The sequence below is a fragment of the Symsagittifera roscoffensis genome, chromosome 7 (genome assembly GCF_963678635.1).
Source record: "Symsagittifera roscoffensis chromosome 7, txSymRosc1.1, whole genome shotgun sequence".
In the NCBI taxonomy this organism is placed as follows: domain Eukaryota; kingdom Metazoa; phylum Xenacoelomorpha; order Acoela; family Convolutidae; genus Symsagittifera; species Symsagittifera roscoffensis.
This window is the reverse complement of record NC_087068.1, coordinates 60019855-60043018: the sequence shown is the minus strand read 5'-3', so window position 1 is coordinate 60043018 and position 23164 is coordinate 60019855. Positions and strand designations below refer to the sequence as shown.

Below are 23164 nucleotides of genomic sequence, written 5' to 3'. Positions count from 1 at the left end.
TTTAAATCATATTTCCCATCTATAACTATACTCGTATCATCTCACACAGCAATGGACTCAACAGTCCTCTTGTACTCAATCTAGGTCTGTTCACTATTTCTTAATCATATTTCCCACTCTTTACTATACGCGTATCATCTCTTGCAGCAATGGACTCAACACTCCTCAAGTACTCATTCTAGGTCTGTCCACTATTTTTTAATCATATTTCCCACTTATTACTATACGCGTATCATCTCACACAGCAATGGACTCAACACTCCTCTTGTACACATTCTAGGTCTGTTCACAATTTCTTAATCATATTTCTCACTCTTTACTATACGCGTATCATCTCACACAGCAATGGACTCAACACTCCTCTTGTACTCATTCTAGGTCTGTCCACTGTTTCTTAATCATATTTCCCACTTATTACTATACCCGTATAATCTCACAGAGCAATGGACTCAACACTCCTCTAGTCCTCATTCTAGGTCTGTCCACTATTTCTCAATCATATTTCCCACTTATTACTATCCGCGTATCATCTCACACAGCAATGGACTCAACACTCCTCTAGTACTCATTCTAGGTCTGTCCACTATTTTTAAATCATATTTCCCATCTATAACTATACTCGTATCATCTCACACAGCAATGGACTCAACAGTCCTCTTGTACTCAATCTAGGTCTGTTCACTATTTCTTAATCATATTTCCCACTCTTTACTATACGCGTATCATCTCTTGCAGCAATGGACTCAACACTCCTCAAGTACTCATTCTAGGTCTGTCCACTATTTTTTAATCATATTTCCCACTTATTACTATACGCGTATCATCTCACACAGCAATGGACTCAACACTCCTCTTGTACTCAATCTAGTTCTGTTCACTATTTCTTAATCATATTTCCCACTGTTTACTATACGCGTATCATCTCACACAGCAATGGACTCAACATTCCTCTTGTACACATTCTAGGTCTGTTCAAAATTTCTTAATCATATTTCTCACTCTTTACTATACGCGTATCATCTCACACAGCAATGGACTCAACACTCCTCTTGTACTCATTCTAGGTCCGTTCACTATTTCTTAATCATATTTTTCACTCTTTACTATACGCGTATCATCTCACACAGCAATGGACTCAACACTCCTCTTTTACTCATTCTACGTCTGTTCACTTTTTCTTAATCATATTTCCCACTCTTTACTATACGCGTATCATCTCACACAGCAATGGACTCAACACTCCTCTTGTACTCATTCTAGGTCTGTTCACTATTTCTTAATCATATTTCCCACTCTTTACTATACGCGTATCATCTCACACAGCAATGGTCTCAACACTCCTCTAGTACTCATTCTAGGTCTGTTCACTATTTCTTAATCATATTTCCCACTCTTTACTACCCGCGTATCATCTCACACAGCAATGGACTCAACACTCCTCTAGTACTCATTCTAGGTCTGTCCACTATTTTTTAATCATATTTCCCATCTATTACTATACTCGTATCATCTCACACAGCAATGGACTCAACACTCCTCTTGTACTCATTCTAGGTCTGTTCACTGTTTCTTAATCATATTTCCCACTCTTTACTATACGCGTATCATCTCACACAGCAATGGACTCAACACTCCTCTAGTACTCATTCTAGGTCTGTCCACTATTTTTCAATCATATTTTCCACTTATTACTATACGCGTATTATCTCACACAGCAATGGAATCAACACTCCTCTAGTACTCATTCTAGGTCTGTCCACTATTAATCAATCATATTTCCCACTTATTACTATACGCGTATCATCTCACACAGCAATGGATCAACACTCCTCTTGTACACATTCTAGGTCTGTCCACTATTTCTCAATCATATTTCCTACTCTTTACTATACGCGTATCATCTCACACAGCAATGGACTCAACACTCCTCTAGTACTCATTCTAGGTCTGTCCACTAATTTTTAATCATATTTCCCACTTTTATTATACGCGTATCATCTCACAGAGAAATGGACTCAACACTCCTCTAGTACTCATTCTAGGTCTGTCCACTAACTCTCAATCATATTTCCCACTTTTATTATACGCGTATCATCTCACAGAGCAATGGACTCAACACTCCTCTAGTACTCATTCTAGGTCTGTCCACTATTTCTCAATCATATTTCCTACTCTTGACTAAACGCGTATCATTTCACAGAGCAATGGACTCAACACTCCTCTAGTACTCATTCTAGGTCTGTCCACTATTTCTCAATCATATTTCCTACTGTTTACTATACGCGTATCATCTCACAGAGCAATGGACTCAACACTCCTCTAGTACTTATTCTAAGTCTGTCCACTATTTCTTAATCATACCTCCCATGTTTACTATACGCGTATCATCTCACATAGCAATGGACTCAACACTCCTCTAGTCCTCATTCTAGGTCTGTCCACTAATTGTCAATCATACTTCCCATTTTTATTATACGCGTATCATCTCACAGAGCAATGGACTCAACACTCCTCTAGTACTCATTCTAGGTCTGTCCACTATTTCTCAATCATATTTCCTACTCTTTACTATACGCGTATCATCTCACAGAGCAATGGACTCAACACTCCTCTAGTACTCATTCTAGGTCTGTCCACTATTTCTTAATCATATTTCCCACTTTTACTATACCCGTATCATCTCACAGAGCAATGGACTCAACACTCCTCTAGTACTCATTCTAGGTCTGTCCACTATTTCTCAATCATATTTCCCACTTTTAATATACGCGTATCATCTCACAGAGCAATGGACTCAACACTCCTCTAGTACTCATTCTAGGTCTGTCCACTAATTCTCAATCATATTTCCCACTTTTATTATAGGCGTATCATCTCACAGAGCAATGGACTCAACACTCCTCTAGTACTCATTCTAGGTCTGTCCACTATTTCTCAATCATATTTCCTACTCTTGACTAAACGCGTATCATTTCACAGAGCAATGGACTCAATACTCCTCTAGTACTCATTCTAGGTCTGTCCACTATTTCTCAATCATATTTCCTACTGTTTACTATACGCGTATCATCTCACAGAGCAATGGACTCAACACTCTTCTAGTACTTATTCTAAGTCTGTCCACTATTTCTTAATCATACTTCCCATGTTTACTATACGCGTATCATCTCACATAGCAATGGACTCAACACTCCTCTAGTCCTCATTCTAGGTCTGTCCACTAATTGTCAATCATACTTCCCATTTTTATTATACGCGTATCATCTCACAGAGCAATGGACTCAACACTCCTCTAGTACTCATTCTAGGTCTGTCCACTATTTCTCAATCATATTTCCTACTCTTGACTAAACGCGTATCATTTCACAGAGCAATGGACTCAACACTCCTCTAGTACTCATTCTAGGTCTGTCCACTAATTCTCAATCATATTTCCCACTTTTATTATACGCGTATCATCTCACAGAGCAATGGACTCAACACTCCTCTAGTAATCATTCTAGGTCTGTCCACTATTTCTCAATCATATTTCCTACTCTTGACTAAACGCGTATCATTTCACAGAGCAATGGACTCAACACTCCTCTAGTACTCATTCTAGGTCTGTCCACTATTTCTCAATCATATTTCCTACTGTTTACTATACGCGTATCATCTCACAGAGCAATGGACTCAACACTCTTCTAGTACTTATTCTAAGTCTGTCCACTATTTCTTAATCATACTTCCCATGTTTACTATACGCGTATCATCTCACATAGCAATGGACTCAACACTCCTCTAGTCCTCATTCTAGGTCTGTCCACTAATTGTCAATCATACTTCCCATTTTTATTATACGCGTATCATCTCACAGAGCAATGGACTCAACACTCCTCTAGTACTCATTCTAGGTCTGTCCACTATTTCTTAATCATATTTCCCACTTTTACTATACCCGTATCATCTCACAGAGCAATGGACTCAACACTCCTCTAGTACTCATTCTAGGTCTGTCCACTATTTCTCAATCATATTTCCCACTTTTACTATACGCGTATCATCTCACAGAGCAATGGACTCAACACTCCTCTAGTACTCATTCTAGGTCTGTCCACTAATTCTCAATCATATTTCCCACTTTTATTATACGCGTATCATCTCACAGAGCAATGGACTCAACACTCCTCTAGTACTCATTCTAGGTCTGTCCACTATTTCTCAATCATATTTCCTACTCTTTACTATACGCGTATCATCTCACAGAGCAATGGACTCAACACTCCTCTAGTACTCATTCTAGGTCTGTCCACTATTTCTTAATCATATTTCCCACTCTTTACTATACGCGTATCATCTCACAGAGCAATGGACTCAACACTCCTCTAGTACTCATTCTAGGTCTGTCCAGTATTTCTCAATCATATTTCCTACTCTTTACTATACGCGTATCATCTCACAGAGCAATGGACTCAACACTCCTCTAGTACTCATTCTAGGTCTGTCCACTAATTCTTAATCATATTTCCCACTTTTACTATACGCGTATCATCTCACACAGCAATGGACTCAACACTCCTCTAATACTCATTCTAGGTCTGTCCACTAATTTTCAATCATATTTCCTACTCTTTACTAAAGGCGTATCATCTCATAGAGCAATGGACTCAACACTCCTCTAGTACTCATTCTAGGTCTGTCCACTATTTCTCAATCATATTTCCTACTCTTTACTATACGCGTATCATCTCACAGAGAAATGGACTCAACACTCCTCTAGTACTTATTCTAGGTCTTTCCACTATTTCTTAATCATACTTCCCACTTTTACTATACGCGTATCATCTCACACAGCAATGGACTCAACACTCCCTCTAGTACTCCTTCTAGGTCTGTCCACTATTTCTTAATCATACTTCCCACTTTTACTATACGCGTATCATCTCACACAGCAATGGACTCAACACTCCTCTAGTACTCATTCTAGGTCTGTCCACTAATTTTCAATCATATTTCCCACTTTTATTATACGCGTACCATCTCACAGAGCAATGGACTCAACACTCCTCTAGTACTCATTCTAGGTCTGTCCACTAATTCTCAATCATATTTCGCACTTTTATTATACGCGTATCATCTCACAGAGCAATGGACTCAGCACTCCTCTAGTACTCATTCTAGGTCAATCTACTATTTCTCAATCATATTTCGCACTTATATTATACGCGTATCATCTCACAGAGCAATGGACTCAACACTCCTCTAGTACTCATTCTAGGTCTGTCCACTATTTCTCAATCATATTTCCTACTCTTTACTATACGCGTATCATCTCACAGAGCAATGGACTCAACACTCCTCTAGTACTCATTTTAGGTCTGTCCACTATTTCTTAATCATATTTCCCACTTTTACTATACGCGTATCATCTCACACAACAATGGACTCAACACTGCTCTAGTACTCATTCTAGGTCTGTCCACTAATTCTCAATCATATTTCCCACTTATTACTATACGCGTATCATCTCACAGAGCAATGGACTCAACACTCCTCTAGTACTCATTCTAGGTCTGTCCACTATTTCTCAATCATATTTCCCATTTTTACTATACGCGTATCATCTCACAGAGCAATGGACTCAACACTCCTCTAGTACTCATTCTAGGTCTGTCCACTATTTCTCAATCATATTTCCCATTTTTACTATACGCGTATCATCTCACAGAGCAATGGACTCAACACTCCTCTAGTACTCATTCTAGGTCTGTCCACTATTTCTCAATCATATTTCCCACTTTTATTATACGCGTACCATCTCACAGAGCAATGGACTCAACACTCCTCTAGTACTCATTCTAGGTCTGTCCACTAATTCTCAATCATATTTCGCACTTTTATTATACGCGTATCATCTCACAGAGCAATGGACTCAACACTCCTCTAGTACTCATTCTAGGTCTGTCCACTATTTCTCAATCATATTTCCTACTCTTTACTATACGCGTATCATCTCACAGAGCAATGGACTCAACACTCCTCTAGTACTCATTTTAGGTCTGTCCACTATTTCTCAATCATATTTCCCACTTTTACTATACGCGTATCATCTCACACAACAATGGACTCAACACTCCTCTAGTACTCATTCTAGGTCTGTCCACTAATTCTCAATCATATTTCCCACTTTTTACTATACGCGTATCATCTCACAGAGCAATGGACTCAACACTCCTCTAGTACTCATTCTAGGTCTGTCCACTATTTCTCAATCATATTTCCCATTTTTACTATACGCGTATCATCTCACAGAGCAATGGACTCAACACTCCTCTAGTACTCATTCTAGGTCTGTCCACTATTTCTCAATCATATTTCCCACTTATTACTATACCCGTATCATCTCACAGAGCAATGGACTCAGCACTCCTCTAGTACTCATTCTAGGTCAATCCACTATTTCTCAATCATATTTCCCACTTTTACTATACCCGTATCATCTCACAGAGCAATGGACTCAACACTCCTCTAGTCCTCATTCTAGGTCTGTCCACTATTTCTCAATCATATTTCCCACTTTTACTATACGCGTATCATCTCACAGAGCAATGGACTCAACACTCCTCTAGTACTCATTCTAGGTCTGTCCACTAATTCTCAATCATATTTCCCACTTATTACTATACCCGTATCATCTCACAGAGCAATGGACTCAACACTCCTCTAGTACTCATTCTAGGTCTGTCCACTATTTCTCAATCATATTTCCCACTTTTACTATACCCGTATCATCTCACAGAGCAATGGACTCAACACTCCTCTAGTCCTCTTTCTAGGTCTGTCCACTATTTCTCAATAATATTTCCCATTTTTACTATACGCGTATCATCTCACAGAGCAATGGACTCAACACTCCTCTACTACTCATTCTAGGTCTGTCCACTATTTCTCAAACATATTTCCCACTTATTACTATACCCGTATCATCTCACAGAGCAATGGACTCAACACTCCTCTAGTCCTCATTCTAGGTCTGTCCACTATTTCTCAATCATATTTCCCACTTTTACTATACGCGTATCATCTCAAAGAGCAATGGACTCAACACTCCTCTAGTACTCATTCTAGGTCTGTCCACTATTTCTCAATCATTTTTCCCACTTATTACTATACCCGTATCATCTCACAGAGCAATGGACTCAACACTCCTCTAGTCCTCATTCTAGGTCTGTCCACTATTTCTCAATCATATTTCCCACTTTTACTATACGCGTATCATCTCACAGAGCAATGGACTCAACACTCCTCTAGTACTCATTCTAGGTCTGTCCACTATTTCTCAATCATATTTCCCACTTATTACTATACCCGTATCATCTCACAGAGCAATGGACTCAACACTCCTCTAGTACTCATTCTAGGTCTGTCCACTATTTCTCAATCATATTTCCCACTTATTACTATACCCGTATCATCTCACAGAGCAAGGGACTCAACACTCCTCTAGTACTCATTCTAGGTCTGTCCACTATTTCTCAATCATATTTCCCACTTTTACTATACCCGTATCATCTCACAGAGCAATGGACTCAACACTCCTCTAGTCCTCATTCTAGGTCTGTCCACTATTTCTCAATCATATTTCCCACTTTTACTATACGCGTATCATCTCACAGAGCAATGGACTCAACACTCCTCTAGTACTCATTCTAGGTCTGTCCACTATTTCTCAAACATATTTCCCACTTTTACTATACGCGTATCATCTCACAGACTAATGGACTCAAAACTCCTCTTGTACTCATTCTATGTCTGTCCACTATTTCTCAAACATATTTCCCACTTATTATTATACCCGTATCATCTCACAGAGCAATGGACTCTATACTCCTCTAGTCCTCATTCTAGGTCTGTCCACTATTTCTCAATCATATTTCCCACTTTTACTATACGCGTATCATCTCACAGAGCAATGGACTCAACACTCCTCTAGTACTCATTCTAGGTCTGTGCACTATTTCTCAAACAAATTTCCCACTTATTACTATACCCGTATCATCTCACAGAGCAATGGACTCAACACTCCTCTAGTCCTCATTCTAGGTCTGTCCACTATTTCTCAATCATATTTCCCAGTTTTACTATACGCGTATCATCTCACAGAGCAATGGACTCAAAACTCCTCTAGTACTCATTCTAGGTCTGTCGACTATTTCTCAAACATATTTCCCCTTATTACTATACCCGTATCATCTCACAGAGCAATGGACTCAACACTCCTCTAGTACTCATTCTAGGTCTGTCCACTATTTCTCAATCATATTTCCCACTTTTACTATACCCGTATCATCTCACAGAGCAATGGACTCAACACTCCTCTAGTACTCATTCTAGGTCTGTCCACTATTTCTCAATCATATTTCCCACTTTTACTATACCCGTATCATCTCACAGAGCAATGGACTCAACACTCCTCTAGTCCTCATTATAGGTCTGTCCACTATTTCTCAATCATATTTCTTACTTTTACTATACCCGTATCATCTCACAGAGCAATGGACTCAACACTTCTCTAGTACTCATTCTAGGTCTGTCCACTATTTCTCAATCATATTTCCCACTTTTACTATACCCGTATCATCTCACAGAGCAATGGACTCAACACTCCTCTAGTACTCATTCTAGGTCTGTCCACTATTTCTCAATCATATTTCCCACTTTTACTATACGCGTATCATCTCACAGAGCAATGGACTCAACACTCCTCTAGTACTCATTCTAGTTCTGTCCACTATTTCTCAATCATATTTCCCACTTATTACTACACCCGTATCATCTCACAGAGCAATGGACTCAACACTCCTCTAGTACTCATTCTAGGTCTGTCCACTATTTCTCAATCATATTTCCCACTTTTACTATACGCGTATCATCTCACAGAGCAATGGACTCAACACTCCTCTAGTACTCATTCTAGGTCTGTCCACTATTTCTCAATCATATTTCCCACTTATTACTATACCCGTATCATCTCACAGAGCAGTGGACTCAACGCTCCTCTAGTACTCATTCTAGGTCTGTCCACTATTTCTCAATCATATTTCCCACTTTTACTATACGCGTATCATCTCACAGAGCAATGGACTCAACACTCCTCTAGTACTCATTCTAGGTCTGTCCACTATTTCTCAAACATATTTCCCACTTTTACTATACGCGTATCATCTCACAGACTAATGGACTCAAAACTCCTCTTGTACTCATTCTATGTCTGTCCACTATTTCTCAAACATATTTCCCACTTATTATTATACCCGTATCATCTCACAGAGCAATGGACTCTATACTCCTCTAGTCCTCATTCTAGGTCTGTCCACTATTTCTCAATCATATTTCCCACTTTTACTATACGCGTATCATCTCACAGAGCAATGGACTCAACACTCCTCTAGTACTCATTCTAGGTCTGTGCACTATTTCTCAAACAAATTTCCCACTTATTACTATACCCGTATCATCTCACAGAGCAATGGACTCAACACTCCTCTAGTCCTCATTCTAGGTCTGTCCACTATTTCTCAATCATATTTCCCAGTTTTACTATACGCGTATCATCTCACAGAGCAATGGACTCAAAACTCCTCTAGTACTCATTCTAGGTCTGTCCACTATTTCTCAAACATATTTCCCCTTATTACTATACCCGTATCATCTCACAGAGCAATGGACTCAACACTCCTCTAGTACTCATTCTAGGTCTGTCCACTATTTCTCAATCATATTTCCCACTTTTACTATACCCGTATCATCTCACAGAGCAATGGACTCAACACTCCTCTAGTACTCATTCTAGGTCTGTCCACTATTTCTCAATCATATTTCCCACTTTTACTATACCCGTATCATCTCACAGAGCAATGGACTCAACACTCCTCTAGTCCTCATTATAGGTCTGTCCACTATTTCTCAATCATATTTCTTACTTTTACTATACCCGTATCATCTCACAGAGCAATGGACTCAACACTTCTCTAGTACTCATTCTAGGTCTGTCCACTATTTCTCAATCATATTTCCCACTTTTACTATACCCGTATCATCTCACAGAGCAATGGACTCAACACTCCTCTAGTACTCATTCTAGGTCTGTCCACTATTTCTCAATCATATTTCCCACTTTTACTATACGCGTATCATCTCACAGAGCAATGGACTCAACACTCCTCTAGTACTCATTCTAGTTCTGTCCACTATTTCTCAATCATATTTCCCACTTATTACTACACCCGTATCATCTCACAGAGCAATGGACTCAACACTCCTCTAGTACTCATTCTAGGTCTGTCCACTATTTCTCAATCATATTTCCCACTTTTACTATACGCGTATCATCTCACAGAGCAATGGACTCAACACTCCTCTAGTACTCATTCTAGGTCTGTCCACTATTTCTCAATCATATTTCCCACTTATTACTATACCCGTATCATCTCACAGAGCAGTGGACTCAACGCTCCTCTAGTACTCATTCTAGGTCTGTCCACTATTTCTCAATCATATTTCCCACTTTTACTATACGCGTATCATCTCACAGAGCAATGGACTCAACACTCCTCTAGTACTCATTCTAGGTCTGTCCACTATTTCTCATCATATTTCCCACTTATTACTATACCCGTATCATCTCACAGAGCAATGGACTCAACACTCCTCTAGTACTCATTCCTAGGTCTGTCCACTATTTCTCAATCATATTTCCCACTTATTACTATACCCGTATCATCTCACAGAGCAATGGACTCAACACTCCTCTAGTACTCATTCTAGGTCTGTCCACTATTTCTCAATCATATTTCTCACTTATTACTATACCCGTATCATCTCACAGAGCAATGGACTCAAAACTCCTCTAGTACTCATTCTAGGTCTGTCCACTATTTCTCAAACATATTTCCCACTTATTACTATACCCGTATCATCTCACAGAGCAATGGACTCAACACTCCTCTAGTACTCATTCTAGGTCTGTCCACTATTTCTCAACCATATTTCCCACTTTTACTATACCCGTATCATCTCACAGAGCAATGGACTCAACACTCCTCTAGTACTCATTCTAGGTCTGTCCACTATTTCTTAATCATATTTCCCACTTATTACTATACCCGTATAATCTCACAGAGCAATGGACTCAACACTCCTCTAGTCCTCATTCTAGGTCTGTCCACTATTTCTCAATCATATTTCCCACTTATTACTATACCCGTATCATCTCACAGAGCAATGGACTCAACACTCCTCTAGTACTCATTCTAGGTCTGTCCACTATTTCTCAATCATATTTCCCACTTTTACTATACGCGTATCATCTCACAGAGCAATGGACTCAACACTCCTCTAGTACTCATTCTAGGTCTGTCCACTATTTCTCAATAATGTTTCCCACTTATTACTATACCCGTATCATCTCACAGAGGAATGGACTCAACACTCCTCTAGTACTCATTCCTAGGTCTGTCCACTATTTCTCAATCATATTTCCCACTTATTACTATACCCGTATCATCTCAAAGAGCAATGGACTCAACACTCCGCTAGTACTCATTCTAGGTCTGTCCAGTATTTCTCAATCATATTTCCCACTTATTACTATACCCGTATCATCTCACAGAGCAATGGACTCAACACTCCTCTAGTCCTCATTCTAGGTCTGTCCACTATTTCTCAATCATATTTCCCACTTATTACTATACCCGTATCATCTCACAGAGCAATGGACTCAACACTCCTCTAGTACTCATTCTAGGTCTGTCCACTATTTCTCAATCATATTTCCCACTTATTACTATACCCGTATGATCTCACAGAGCAATGGACTCAACACTCCTCTAGTCCTCATTCTAGGTCTGTCCACTATTTCTCAATCATATTTCCCACTTTTACTATACGCGTATCATCTCACAGAGCAATGGACTCAAAACTCCTCTAGTACTCATTCTAGGTCTGTCCACTATTTCTCAAACATATTTCCCACTTATTACTATACCCGTATCATCTCACAGAGCAATGGACTCAACACTCCTCTTGTACTCATTCTAGGTCTGTCCACTATTTCTCAATCATATTTCCCACTTTTACTATACCCGTATCATCTCACAGAGCAATGGACTCAACACTCCTCTAGTCCTCATTCTAGGTCTGTCCACTATTTCTCATTTCTCAATCATATTTCCCACTTATTACTATACCCGTATCATCTCACAGAGCAATGGACTCAACACTCCTCTAGTACTCATTCTAGGTCTGTCCACTATTTCTCAATCATATTTCCCACTTATTACTATACCCGTATCATCTCACAGAGCAATGGACTCAACACTCCTCTAGTACTCATTCTAGGTCTGTCCACTATTTCTCAATCATATTTCCCACTTATTATTATACCCGTATCATCTCACAGAGCAATGGACTCAACACTCCTCTAGTACTCATTCTAGGTCTGTCCACTATTTCTCAATCATATTTCCCACTTATTACTATACCCGTATCATCTCACAGAGCAATGGACTCAACACTCCTCTAGTACTCATTCTAGGTCTGTCCACTATTTCTCAATCATATTTCCCACTTATTACTATACCCGTATCATCTCACAGAGCAATGGACTCAACACTCCTCTAGTACTCATTCTAGGTCTGTCCACTATTTCTCAATCATATTTCCCACTTATTACTATACCCGTATCATCTCACAGAGCAATGGACTCAACACTCCTCTAGTACTCATTCTAGGTCTGTCCACTATTTCTCAATCATATTTCCCATTTATTACTATACCCGTATCATCTCACAGAGCAATGGACTCAACACTCCTCTAGTACTCATTCTAGGTCTGTCCACTATTTCTTAATCATACTTCCCACTTTTACTATACGCGTATCATCTCACACAGCAATGGACTCAACACTCCTCTAGTACTCATTCTAGGTCTGTCCACTATTTCTCAATCATATTTACCACTTTTCATTATACGAATAATATCTCACATATCAGTGGACTCAACGATCGCTTAGTCCTCATTCTAGGTATGTCCACTTATTGTGAATGTGTTCACTGTATGACTAAACGGGTAAAACTACTCAAAGGTTTGTGTATGTGTGACCAAATTATTTCTAACTGGGAGCAATCTGTTTTAGATCAAAACAGAAATTCTTCTAAAGATAAGAGTTCAACAATACTAAGAGTTTATGTTCTTAATGATGATTAGTTAATTTATGTACAAATAATACTTATAATATGAGCACAGTTGTGCAGTTGTGTATAAGCACAGTATGTGGTCGTTTTAGTGGGCGGGGAGTACGACTGCTTCGAGCGGGCGGCGCGTGCCCTGGCCAACGGGATCCCTGTGGTGGTGTGTGAGGGGAGTGGGGATGCAGCGGACATCCTGACATTGGCAATGAGACTGCACGCCACCAACAGCAGACACTCACACGCACACACACTCACCGCTCTTCAGTGCCACAAACTGGCGGCCATCATGGAGAGAAAGTGAGTACAGTAAGAGACTCACAGACCCCCCCCCCCACCCCCATCCTCTTCGGAAGGAATAGTAGGCTAAATTAGTCTCACACTGCATCACATGGAAACAAATGAAACAGCCTGATTAACTTGTATGTGCAAGAGATCTCGTAGCAAACTAATCGTTCCTCACCCACCTCAAAAACTCTTGACTTAGAAGAGAAAATTAAGAAAATAAATTTTATGCAATCAATAGTAGTATTGTAATCCGCCGTGTGTCCTTAGGGGGGGGTCTTTTCGACGGTAGGGGTCTTTGGGGTCCTACCAAAAGTAGGGTCTAAAAGGACCCATCTTTTTTAAAGACCCCAAAGTACCCTGCCCGAAATAAAAAGACCCCTCTCTTAGGACACCCGACAGAGAAAATACTTGGTATTTATTTTCGCGCGGTGGTTAAATTTAATCCCTTCCAAACTTTCCCACCACTAGGTATATCCGGCTGCGGTTTTTTCGCTTATTTTTATCTAAAAGCTAATCCTTTTCGTTCATATAAATATGAGTTTACATAAAGTACCATTCATATTTCCTTTTAAAAATTTTTGGTAATTATTGTTCGTTTCTCTTTCTTATTTTATTTTCAAACTTATTTCCAAGTCTCCCTTAATTTCGACTTGCACCATTTTGATTCTTTTATCCTTACTATTAGCTTACTTTGGGAAACTTCGCTCCTGCTTCAATCCTTCGCTCCTGCTTCAAGGGTAAGTTGCAATTACCAGTCTCTTTTGCGCCGGTCTATTTAACTTAAAACAATGTTTGCTGAATGTTTTATATTTACAAATGTACAGCCGTAATTCCAAGTAACAAGGCAATTTGGCCGACATTTTCAAGTGAAAAATTTTATTGATCAACTTTATCAAGTTTTCTCCTTTTTTTCTGACTAGAACGAACAGACGCTTCTGTTAGAATGAATGGATTATTGATAGGCGGAGGGTCTCTTGAACTGCTAGCTGCGCTTTCTTCTTGAAGCTCTTCCTCCGTATAGCTTTCTTGAAGAAAGCCCCAATCTGGGACCCGGAATTCCGGCGATTGCCAGCTTTCGCTGTTTTCGCTGCTATAAGTCGGGGTATTTGTCAACTGTGAGTTTGCCCACTCGCTTTCTTCTGCAATGGCCTCGAAGAACACATTTTCTTCTGTAGACCTGTGTCCAAAGGGCAATGTACCTATCCCGTCGAATAGTAAGAACCGTTTACTATCGAAGGGTGAAAGGGCAATTCGGTTCTGCGCTATGGTTATGTTGGTATGGGCTTTCGATTTTATTGAGTAGTTGTATATACGAAGGGTTTTTCCACTCAGTAATGTTTCCCTGAACCTCTGGTGTGTAAGTTGCTGCTGGGAGTGTTGTACTACTCCTTTTGCACTCCTTTTGCTAGTTGAATCTAAATAAAGAACAAAGATTAGCCCATAAACATATTTCAGCTTTGTAAGACCAGTTCTAGTATTAATGACCAAAACGGTTCCCAAATTTGAATATTTTGAAGACTCAATATCTAATAACATTCCAATTTTTTCATTTCCAAAAAGTTTAAATATCTTAATTCATTCCAAATCATAAAAATTCCAAAAAGTTTAAATATCTTAATTCATTCCAAATCATAATAATTCCAAATCGTGCCATTATCAAAAAATCATTCCATGTCAAAATTTTAAATTTGTTAACGTCAAAAGTTACAAAAGTGCGTTTGTGGTGAGTATTTGTTTAAAACATTTTAAATGATGAATGGTTCTTCATTTTAAGTTTTTAAATGAAGAATCAGAGCTTTTCAGGGCTAGTTATGTCTAATTAAATTGACAGGGATCAACAAAAGTTATTAATTTGGTTTCCAACAAAATCCAAAACCCCAATGAAGGGAACCCTTAATGTAAAGAAATGGAGGGGACTTGGAGAGGTGCTTTTTTTTAATACTAACCTGCATATTTCAACGAGTAGAGCTTTGGTTTCAACGCGATGAATTCTGCAATGATTTTTCCCGCCGCCTCGTCCTTAAATTTCAATACAACCTTCTTATTCACATTGCTGAATAAGAAGTGATCGCTTGGGTAGTTGGAAAAATCGAAACTATCGGTCAGTTTTTGCAGATCTGCGTATACGTCTTCGGTTTTTATCGCATAAATAAACGAATCTGTGTCACTGTATAGCAGTTCAAGGTTCATGCTTGCTTTCATTTGCCGATAATGAAAGTAAAACATGAATCTTTTCGACAAATCCAAAATACTTGCACCAATTATCATGGGTTTGTCCCACAAAATACTCGTTACAGCAAAACAAACAGTAGCAACTTCCTCGTCGATTATCTGGAAGCTTTTCATCGTGTTCAAAGCTGTTTTTTGAAGCAATTCTCTTTCATTTCTAATAATTTCTAGTTTTTTGCGTCCTAGTTTTGATTCCATAGTTTTACCGAATGCTGAATTTACGATGAGCTTGTAAAAGTTCTCTTCAAATTTGTTGCGCGCTGACATTCTCAATTGAGTGTTTAAATCGACAAAGGGCTCCATCCATCTACCTTGACGAAATTTTAAGACCTTAATCAATTTGGTAACTCTTAAGCCTAGTTCTATGTAGAGTTTTAATGTGAGGTAGTGCAGAACGTAGCCCTCCTTTGGATCTAATGTTTGAACCAGTTTTGGTACCTTTGGTAGCGACGTGACCCCCATCTCCCCTAACATCTGTATTTGCTCATTACTTAGTTTATCCGTGCCGATAACTTCACGTGAGGGGGCTAGAGGGTAGTCTGCAAAGTAATCTTGAAGTTCTTCAGGTATACTGAGATCCACTTCCAAAATGTATCCCCACTCAGATTTATCGTCGGTTTGCAAAATAAATTCGAGACTTTCCTCAACTATTGAGAAATCTTTGATGGGAAGGGGACAGTGCTTCATAATACCCCCGTATAAATTGTTAGCGTCTATATTCAATAGATAGCTAGAGGGCTCTTCAGGATTGTAGTCTTCGAGGTATTTGTTGTTGGCTTTAAAAAAACGGCGTGCATATATCGATGACATCCCTCCCCGTATCATTTTTTGAACCATGTTCAAATGCTCCCTTTCAGTAAGTAACTTGAGGTCTGCATTGCAGACTTTTAAGAATGCATCGCCCGAGAGGTTACTAGCCGTGAAGTAGCATGCACAATCTAATCCGTACGTTTCGTAACAAACTTCACGAAAGGCTTCGAATACTGAAGCGAGTAGTAGTACGTCCGTTGCTAGGTATACATCATGGTACTCGCCTAGTGATGCGCATTTCATTTCGGCGAAAACTTTAATAGCATGGTTGTACTGATTTTTCGAAACACTTATTTCCCCTCCCTGTAAAGTGTTGCTCCACATTTTTCTAGGTGGCAGTCGGGTTTCTCGAAACTTTTCAAAACTAGTAAAGTATGAATACGGGTAGAAACCTTTTTGTTTTAGCAATGCTATCTGTTCTGATGAGTAACCAAGTTCTTCAAAGTAATTTTCCAGTAGGAAAAACTTTTCTTCCGGCAAGTATTCGACGAGTTTTGAAAGGGGGGACAGCATGAATTTATAGGAGTCTATGAAACGTAGATTTTCATACACTTTTTTGAGTTTTCCGTTTTTATCGGTGTATGATTTGATATAGACCGACATAGTGAGTGATATATACTTCTCCTCAGTGGAAGGGATCACTGAGTAAGTGTTTTCGGGGTTACTGTTTGAGAGCGCTTTTATAATGAAATGCAGATCATAGTTTGACAAGTTATGCGCTATTACGGGTATATAGTTCGCCGTTTTTCGATTGATATTGCATTCGTTATGGGCCCACCCCAAGAACTTGTTGGTATAGTGACAGTGATCAAGGACAACTTGGTCATTGTCAGCAAATTCTGTTTCACATATCCAACAAGTGTGCGCTTCTTCACGCGTGCAACTTGGTGTGCCAGTGAACGTGTAATATTTTCGTTTTTCGAGGTATATTTGTTTCGCCAAAGATTCGAGCGAGGCGATCAATTCCTTCATAACATTTTCTCCTCTCTTCAGTTCAAACTTTAAAACTCCACGCTTCCCAAATTCAACAACGGCCAGAGCGTAACCGCATGGTTGATGAATCTCTAGTGTTTGGGTGCTAGATTTTTCGGGGTCGGGTTGCGGTCCGTATACGGGTAGTAGTAGCGATTCGAGGTCAAAGTAAATAACTCTCGGTACATACCAGCGGGCAGTTAAATTTTTGAAACGATGAGTGTCCTTTCCCGGTTTTGGCATAGTGATTACCACTCCCTCGTCTTGGTAGCACATTTCCTGGTGCCTTTGTAGTGTATCGATGGATGAACATGTATGGAAGCATTTGCGGCAAATTTGGTTTCGGTCTCGGTGTAGTTTTCCACGCACATATTCCACCACCCTCATCAAATCAGTGATCAGCACATAGTGATGAGTCTGTCCGTTGCTGAGTAGTAGTAGGTCAACACATAGATCACTTGAGTATTTGCTGGACACTCTCAAAGGTAGCAATTCACCTTCTTTGTACCTAATGAAAACAAACAATTGAGTGCTCGGGTTTCTGGATGAACGTAATGTGTTATACATGATTAAACAAATGTTTTGTCAAAAAAAAAAAATCAATGCTCACCGGAATACATTGACTTGACAGTTGTTAAGTTGTTCAAATCGGTCAATATCAAATAGTCCCATTGGCATCTCGTACCAGCCTTCAATTTTCACAACATGTTCTTGGGAGAGCTTGTAATTTTTCAGTTTGTTTCGATGTTGGTAGCTTTGGGCAGCAGGATAAAGAGCAGTTGTGGTCTCTGAATATCGATCATGGTACGCGGCCACAAAGCAGTATAGAAAGCACTTCTGATCGTTTCTCGTTTTAATGTTGGTGAAACTCTGTTTCACCGGTTTCAATGAATCGGGAAGGTCAATGTATGAGCCAGCACGGATAGGAGAAAATGCTGCAAAACTTACAGCCAGCTTTTCAATGCGCTCCACAATCCAACCGCTACCGTGGGAAGCGAACGTGTTGATGGCATTGACCATATGCTCAATCATTTCCAAATATATCTCTTTCTCGATTCCATTGAAGAAGACATTGATCATCTTAGAATTCAGATATAACATGGTCTTCTCGTGGCGTAACTCCCCGTCACCAGTTTCGTTTGTATCGCTCGAGAACTTAATCATACTCACGTCCACATGCAGTTGAAATTTACAGGGTCCTTCCTGCACTCTTTCGTCTATCAACGCATCAATTTCCTCTTTGTTTCGCATGATTACATTCATCAGATCCAATTCATCCTCCTTAACGCTCAACTCGTATCGTCTTAACTTTCCCCTAAACGCAGATTCAGTTGGAGCAGATGATGTTCCCACCTCATTTCCGGGAGTCCAAATGGGTAGTTGATGGTTTTTCGACATATGTTGCCGGAACTTCTCAACGGAGAGGAAGATTGTATGACAGTAGATACAAAGACTATCAGTTGAGACGTTGTGAGCTAGCTCGACGTGTTCCCTAGCTTCTGCCAGCGAGCTGAAGGATTCTCGACATTCGTCACATTTAGTTGGTGGCGGTGGGGCTGCGAATATCTTATGGATATTTTGTTCATGTCGTCTCAAGTTCCTTGGTGAACTAAAGACTTTCGAGCAGGTCGAACAAATGACTGGTGTCTGTTTTCCACTTGAGTTAGGCATTGTTGGTTCAAGATTGAGTGTTCAGGAAAGAAGAATTCTTTTCAAGAAATTTTTCAAGTTTTACCAAAGCTGATTTCGACAAAGCAAAAGCGAGAAGTGAAAAGTTTTTCAAAAACAAAATTTGGATCAAGACTCAATTAATTAAATTCAATTACGTGGGTGAAGCATAAAATCAACAGTGGCTTTAAAGTGGTTGTAGTTTTGGGGCTTTATGTGGTTTTATGAAATGACTGTCAATTCGATATTGGGTAAATGACTCAACTGTATTAAACAGCATAAATACTTGTGGTTAGAGTAGCTGACAATTCCATAAAGGGATCAACCCGGGAATGTTATTTCTTTTACCTAAAGTGTGTGAATGTTAACACCCACTGCTATTATCAACTTCCCTATTTAGTCAACTTGACTAAATATTGAAAATATGTTTGAATTTTTTGGCCAAGTTTTTTTGTTTCAACCAAAATGGTAACCCACCAATCAAGTCAAGCAAGGAAGACCCACCAATCAAGTCAAGTCGAACATACCTGACAAAAATGATAAAGGGTAGTTGAGAATTTTGTTCATTTCTCAAATAAATTAGTATTCTATGACAAATTTCACATATAGTTCATCAAAAGATTGATGCAGGGCCGTTTGGTACAGTAGGCAATAACTACCCGGCAGTGCTATTTATTAGGAACCTCTGAAACGCTTGCCCTACTAAAATGTCGGTTCAAAAATTTGAGATATTTCTTTTTTAGTACATATTCTTGTAGTGAAAAAAAAAACAAAAATTACCAAAAAACTTTTTTGTCTCCAAATCCAATGAAACCTGGTCCAATCAATTTGTCGTGATTTATTGGACAGGGTTGTAACCCATGTTGAAAAATCGAAAAAAAAAACATATTTTGAATTTTGTAACCATTTTAACCTGAAAATGAGTATTATTAAACGTGAAATCTGTTATAGACATGTAATTTTATTATATATAATGCTTTATACTGGCTCATACACTCTCTAAAGTCTACTCCTAAGAGTCCTGGCTAACCCCACCAGGCTGTAGACATATTAGAGAGAGAGAGAAAAAAAAACAAAAACAGAGAGTGTAAAGAGCCAAAAGTAACTATGGTTGATTAACCGGCAGAATTGCTGGACCCATCCATAAATAGCTTTCTTTTGAAAAAGCTATATCCCAAAAGGGATAATAATGGGGTTTATGGATCGTCAGTTCTCTCTCTCTCTCTCTCTTTATCTTTTTCTGTGTTAATATTTATATTTTGAAAAATATTATGAAAAAACATAACAAAAACATTTTTATGTTTTTTGTTTCAACATCATTAGATAAAATCTTAGGAAGAGTATTCAGTTTATTTTTTTTGATTTTTCGAAATGAGCATTAAAAAAACTGATATAATTAAGTTGGATTTGACGAGAAATTTATCAAAATTTATACTTTTAGACTTTTATGCCGACTTTTTAAAGTTATTTTGATTTTTTTGCTATTAATTTTTTCTGTTGTTTTTATTTCCTTTCTATTGATTGAAAATCACAAAGCAAACTTTAAATTAGAGAAAAATCATAAGCAAAACGTAAGCAAAGATTCACCCACAATAATAAAAACTTATCAAACTAAATAATAAACCCCCAAACTGGTACACTCTCGGTGGAAACAAAGTTTTTTTGAGTTTTCAGAGATCTCTAAATTGCAGTTTGCGTTTTTTCGGCGCAAAGCAAGCATTGATAGGAGGCGTCTCAGCCACTAAGTTTGATGCAGTGGGACTTTGACTGCCGGAAGAAGAAGTAGAAGAAGTATGCTGCTGCTGTTGTTGAGTGATTGAAAAAATATCCGGTTTTATTGGGGTTTTGGGCGTCTGCTGGTCCTCATCTTTTTTCTCTGTTGAATCTGGTGATTCAATCGACTCAATGTTCCAGTAGCTTTCTCGCTCTGCTAAATCTCTAATGGATCCTTCCTGATTTTCGTAAAAGGGGATCGATTGGCAATCATAGTTAAACAGTATTTTTCTCGGTGAACGATCAAGGCAAGTAGGGTCTTGAATATCTGTGCGCTTCAGCGCAGGATACGATTCAGTCACACAGCAACTCTCGTAGACCTGTTTTCTGTTTTGTATGAGGATACCAATTTGATCAAGCAAATAGTTGGGTAACATCATATGGTTTTTAGTGACCCATTCATCGAATTCTCTGCTTCCTGGATCAAGATCGTTGAAAGGACTTGTTTTTCGATGACGCATTTTCCGTTCCTGTTGAACCACTACGATAGAATCTCTGGTATAAGTTTGGTATAATATAGCTCTTTCAAGAGAATTAATTGAAATGATTTGCAGTGGAGTTGCCATCGTTGAAAATTTTGTATTGACTGATTTTGAGAGATTGAATAAAAATAGTGAGTAGATTTAGTTTGACCTACCACTTTTAGTTTTTTTATTGCTGGTGGTCTAAGATTTAGCCAATTACCATAAATCTGGTTTTGTGAAATTTTAATATGTTTTCAGGGCTTTTGCAATTAAAGAAGAAATGTGAACGCTTTGAAAATCTATACTTCAAAGAAACAGCATGGCGCCTTTTTATGATACCCTAAGCACAAAATGACAAAAATTTTACACTTCAAAGAGATAACATGCATGCCGCCAGGGTAAAAACGTTGAGATTTATGAGCTAAAACGGGAATTTGCCAGACAGATTCAACCGAAAGCTATCTCCACTTCAAAGTGAGTACATGTATGCCGACATGTAACATTAACTGAGATTTATGACCCATTCAAGTGCTTTCCAGACAGAAATGACAGATGCAATAAACACGCTTTTATCTTATACAAATCCAATTGCAAAAACTAATTAAATTCTCCCACTATAAGCTGAAGGGGCGCCATAAAAGTAAATCCACAGATATTTGTTTATCTTCTATCCAATTCATTATTCATTTCATTCTATCATAAAACAGTTGAACCAACAAGTCACTACCGTTACCACCACCACTATGTACTCGTCGCTAGAAAATGATACAGACTTTTACGATGATTTTCAAGATATATCTTCGGGAGAAAAACGCATTGTACGGGTTGGAACGAAAACTTTTGACAAAACGGGTACATATATCACAGTTAAGTTATATAAAAAGAATGAAGATGGTGTATTTAAATGTTATCAAGCAGTGACCTTAACGACAAGAGAATTTGATTGTTTGGCAGATAATTATTCAAAGATTAAAAAATTGGTTAAAAAACAAACTGGTGAAAAGACTTCATCTTCTTCCTCCTCCTCCTCATCCTCCTCAGCTGTGAATGATAAACATCATAAAAGACGATACACGTCAAAACGATTAGTCCCTCCCAAAAAAGAATGTGCTGAAAGTGGCGATGAAAACGATGCGGATGATGAATACTCGAATAATAAAAAGTGTAGAGTTGCCTGAAACAGAAACAAAAAAAAAACGTTTGAATAATTTGATTTAACCAGCAGAATGGTTGAAGCAATGTATGAGCAGTCGCCTGAATTTTTTAAAAAATTTCGAAAAAATTTTAAATTTTTTATTCTGAACAACGAACCCGACGCCTCACAACTCCCTCTAAACACAAATTTTGCATTTGCAACCCACTCAATTCAGAACGAGTCTTGCGCCCAATTGCTCGACAATGACCATCCCCACATCCATGTTCTCATCGAAGTAACCAAGGATTGTGTCGACGTAGTGAAAAAGATGACCTCAACCACTTTCGTTGTACCTTGTCTACTCTCATCTTTCAAGCATCTAATATTGGGTTGCAGTAAACTTCACCTATCAGGACCCCTGATGGAAAAATTAAAAATTGCTGTCAACTACAACAATTCTATTATCAACTCAACTGACATTGGTGGTGCTTCTCTACGAAGAAGATTGCCACAAGTTTGCTTTGCTTCACAAACTCGATCCATTCAAACTCAAACTGATTTAATCACTAATGTAACAATTGAACGCTTCATTCATATTT

General features: G+C 38.7%; 1 protein-coding gene across 1 annotated transcript in view; it reads left to right on the top strand.

The window, feature by feature from the left end:
• The window catches only part of LOC134851254 (uncharacterized), a gene marked incomplete at its 3' end in the record, with an annotated part of 180541 nt that extends 167015 nt beyond the window's left edge, over positions 1 to 13526 (top strand). Inside the window, 1 exon segment of the mRNA XM_063867256.1 lies at positions 13325 to 13526. Coding sequence (XP_063723326.1) covers positions 13325 to 13526 — 202 coding nt within the window.
• Positions 13527 to 23164: the final 9638 nt, after the last annotated feature.